The 4181-nt window shown below is 28.4% G+C and overlaps 1 protein-coding gene across 1 annotated transcript; it reads right to left on the reverse strand.

The window, feature by feature from the left end:
• Positions 1-318: 318 nt before the first annotated feature.
• On the reverse strand, positions 319-3815 carry MYB21 (transcription factor MYB21). The gene is given in 3 exon segments (NM_001365014.2): positions 319-764; positions 3197-3326; positions 3589-3815. Coding segments are annotated over 3 exon segments (588 nt in total). The 5' UTR covers positions 3722-3815; the 3' UTR covers positions 319-439.
• Between the last annotated feature and the right edge of the window lie 366 nt (positions 3816-4181).

Raw genomic sequence — 4181 nt, forward strand, 5'->3', positions numbered from 1 at the left:
ATATGTTAGGTAAAGCATCATCTCTAAATATTCAGTTGCATTCCTTTTATCGAAAAATTTTACTACAAAAATTATTTTTACATATAATATCGAAACACAAAAGAAAAAGGTATGATACATAGGTCATGTATTTGAGTCGCGGAATCATGACTAAACTATATGTTAATACGTAGAAAATATAGGCATTACCTCCGTACATCTATATATTATTAAAATAATATGAACAGGGTTATATTATATATATATATATAAAAGAGTTCATCATATATATTACACATTGGAACACTTAAAAAGAACTCAAATTATGCAGATTTTTTTAGCACTATATAATATAGGCTAGCTGTAATATCTAACAGCTTAATATTCATAATACGTTACTAATGGTTTCAATCTAAGTTTTAATTAATTACTCAAATTAAATATTCCAAACATACTTGATTTAATCTCCATTAAGCAATTGCATTGACCAGATATCCTCCATGCTCCACATGTTGTCATTTGTTTCATTGAGAAAATTTGAGGCTTGAAAATTAGTGTCCAAATTTCCATTGTATGAAGTTGGAGAGTAAGTCTCTATGTTATCTGCTTGACCAACTGATGATATTTGACTACTACTTCCTTCTTGATGATCAATATTTTGCTCTGAACTTCCTTGTCCATTCATGTTCTCTCCTTGCTTAATGTGCTTCTGAATCCTAGTCCTCCAGTAGTTTTTTATCTCGTTATCCGTTCTTCCAGGCAAATGCTTCGCAATTTTTGACCACCTATACCATAAATTGAATCCAAAATTTAGAGTTAGTGTATTTACGACGAATACTATCTAATTTTTATTTTTTCTATGTGTCTGAAAGTAATGGATTCAGTTGAATCTGATTCAGATATAGTTCAAATACCAGTACGATGATTAATTCAAGACTAAATATGTATATGTTATCTATACACTTGGTTAGCTTGTAAAACCATGATAAATTTTATAATATAGTACACCTATTAAAGGATAGTATAAAGTAGTTTAATTTGTTATGTAAGATGTTGGTAAGATGATCATGGCCCACAAAGTTAGATTACTAGTTACTATATTTTTTTTTTTCATAATTGAAAGTATTTCAATCACGTTTTGTAGTAGAAAAAGATGCTTGTCACGTTCTATGGTTGGAATTTTTAAACATTAAAGTCCCATTTGCCTCTTCCTATTTATTTAAACTCAACTCAACCAAAACGTTGAAACTAGAGAACACACACACACATACACACACTCAAACCAAATATTATGTCTATAAAATAGCCACAAGTTGAAGCCAAGAAGAATTCAGAAGTCATTGCAATGTTCAATCCACCACAACTAATTTTTTGGTAATTCATGTTATGCACTATCACTAGCCACATTATATTTATGGTACGTTTTATTATATACTATTGCTCCAATATCATAAAAATATTTTCAATTTTGATAATCAAACACATTAGTATATACTCAAAACACACAAAGTGTGAGTCAAGTTAGCTAGTGTCTTTGTTTTGTATATATGTTGTTCTTTAAGCATGTATACACAAACAAGAAGTAGGGAAGTTGTTATATAGCTTTTGTTGAAATGTCAGACCATCTTATTTAAAAGTTTAAATCGAGTATATTTTTGTTGAGGTAGACCCTTTCACGTGTGAGCTTAACTTTTTCTACGAGTCAATCACGATAATTTGTTTTTTTTTCTTGGATAAAAAGTGAAAGTGACTTTCAAAGCTAAGACTTTTGTCTACTCTTATATTATACGAAATTATACTGGACGATCCTTTCTTCGCTAAAAACATAAAGGGTAAAAAATATTATTCACATATTTATACCTTCGATAATATCAATTTATAAAAGTTAAAACTTTCTTATGAAGCACACTTTTAATTATTTAATTATAATATATTTTAAACCCTGATGATCATTTAATCATTTTAGTTACCCATTACATATTAAAGGAGGCCTAATAAAATTTATATATTGAATAGTTGCTATAATATTCAATAATCAACAACTTAAAATATTTAAAAGATATATGTTTACTGAAATTTCAATTAAAAAAAACTTTGTGATTAATTTTAAAAATTTATATAATATCACATGAATTGAGACGGAAGGGTCCATTTAAAAATAAGAAAATAAGGTAGCTGTCAATTTCATAGACAAGTTGGAGGTGGGATAATAAAAGTCATTGACATGTGAGTGAAATGAAATTGGTTCTTCTTTAAATGGAAACTTCTATCTTTCTGGCTCACTTAAACAACGTGTTTTTATATCACACTGCTATTATGTTATACCGAATACTTGTCTCACCACTGTCCCTTTTCTTTTTCCGTTTTCTTGAGAAAACGAAATATTAATATTCTGAGTTGTTCAGATGATAAGCGTCTCTCAGTTTCAACTCGATGGTTGTTAGTTCGAATCACTGAGAGAGAGAAAAGAAAAGGATAGTAGCTCCCTAAACATGAGTTAAAAAGAAAAAAAAGAAAAATTAATGGTCTTATTCTTTTTATAGCATAGTTTACTTTCTAATCACTTCATACAAGTTAATCAACATCATCAAATTACTTTTCATGTGATAATTAACTTTAACATACATTAGTTAAGCCCAAAAAAAGGTTTATAAATAATTAATTCCCTCACCTAAAAATAGAAAATGACACAAAATATTGTACCTTATCTTTGAGAAACATGATTTGCTTCTTAATTATAAATTATGAAAGTACTTTTCTTTGTTATAATAAGTACTATAGTTTCTTTAGACCTCAAAAATAATTTTGAAAAGAAAAATTTGTAATGCATCTTTTTAAAAAATTTATTCTTGGAAGACATAAAGTAGATGAAAGTTTTTGAAGAAGATATTTAAAAAAAATCTTTTTATGAAACAAAAAAAGGGGAAAATTAAACTTGTTTGGAACATAAATTATAAAGTGCCTTAGATTATATTCTCCACGTTTGAATTCTCATATCTTCCATAAAGAAATTAAATTCCATCACGTTTTAAATATTGCTTCTCAAATCTAGTACTATGAACATATATGGGACTATATGTTATGGAGTGGCTCTCTTAGTCCACTCAACAATAAAAAAACACATGGGAAAATCGAATACTTGATGGACAAAATTTCACACCAATTTTTATTTGTTAATTTATGTGTAGTACTCTTTAGAATAATAATATGTACTCACTTGTTTCCCCACTTAGCATGTAGTTCCATAATCAAAAGTTGTTCTTCAGGTGTAATATTACCCCTCCTGACATCAGGTCGAAGATAATTTAGCCATCGGAGTCTACAACTTTTTCCAGTACGTTTGAGACCTAAAGAAACAAAGACATAGATATATATAATATGTTAGAAAATTAAACAATTTTCTTTTACATGTAACAAAAGAATACCAAGATACATGTTGAATAGATTAGTTCAAGTTCAAGTTCAAGTTCACGTTCACTTAGTGAGCTCAGAGTCTTTCACAATTGAGGTGATACACTCAAACCCTATCACTCTCTTGATGTAATAAAAATACGCCGTAACTTTTATTTTTTCGATATCTAGGGTTTCGCTTAAAAAAAGAAAAGTTACCAGCAGATTTAGCTAGAGAGTTCCAAACACCTTCACCATGATTAGCAATGTAGTTAATGAGAATTAAATCTTCTTCCATAGTCCAAGGCCCTTTCCTCACTTCAACATCTTGAGAGTTGCATATTTTATCCATCTTTTTTTTTATAATTTTTTTTTTTAAAAAAAAAAAAAGATGAAGAGAAAAAGTAAACCAAAAAAAAAAAAAAGTAGAGAGAGGAAGATGAGAGAATATTGAAGATATGTGGTACTTTGTGACAAGGAACTAATGTGGTTGGGCAGATATTTATAGGGGTTGGCTAAAATAAAAATTTGTTACTAATAATTAAGCCTTTAAGCAGTATGACATAATAAGAGCTTTTAACCTAACTTACTTTATTATAAAATCATACTTATTAATCTTCAAAATAAGAACTTTGTAATAGCCTTAAAACTATATATATGTGCGGGCATACATGACAGCTATTGATGTGGCCATGCATGTTCACGTTATGTACGTAACTCCGTCAGTGATGGAGTCAAAATTTCGATTAACAGATATTAAAATATAAAAAAATAATTGTACGAGTTAAAATATATACATTATTCAGAATTTT

Source organism: Solanum lycopersicum, chromosome 2, assembly GCF_036512215.1.
Source record: "Solanum lycopersicum chromosome 2, SLM_r2.1".
In the NCBI taxonomy this organism is placed as follows: domain Eukaryota; kingdom Viridiplantae; phylum Streptophyta; class Magnoliopsida; order Solanales; family Solanaceae; genus Solanum; species Solanum lycopersicum.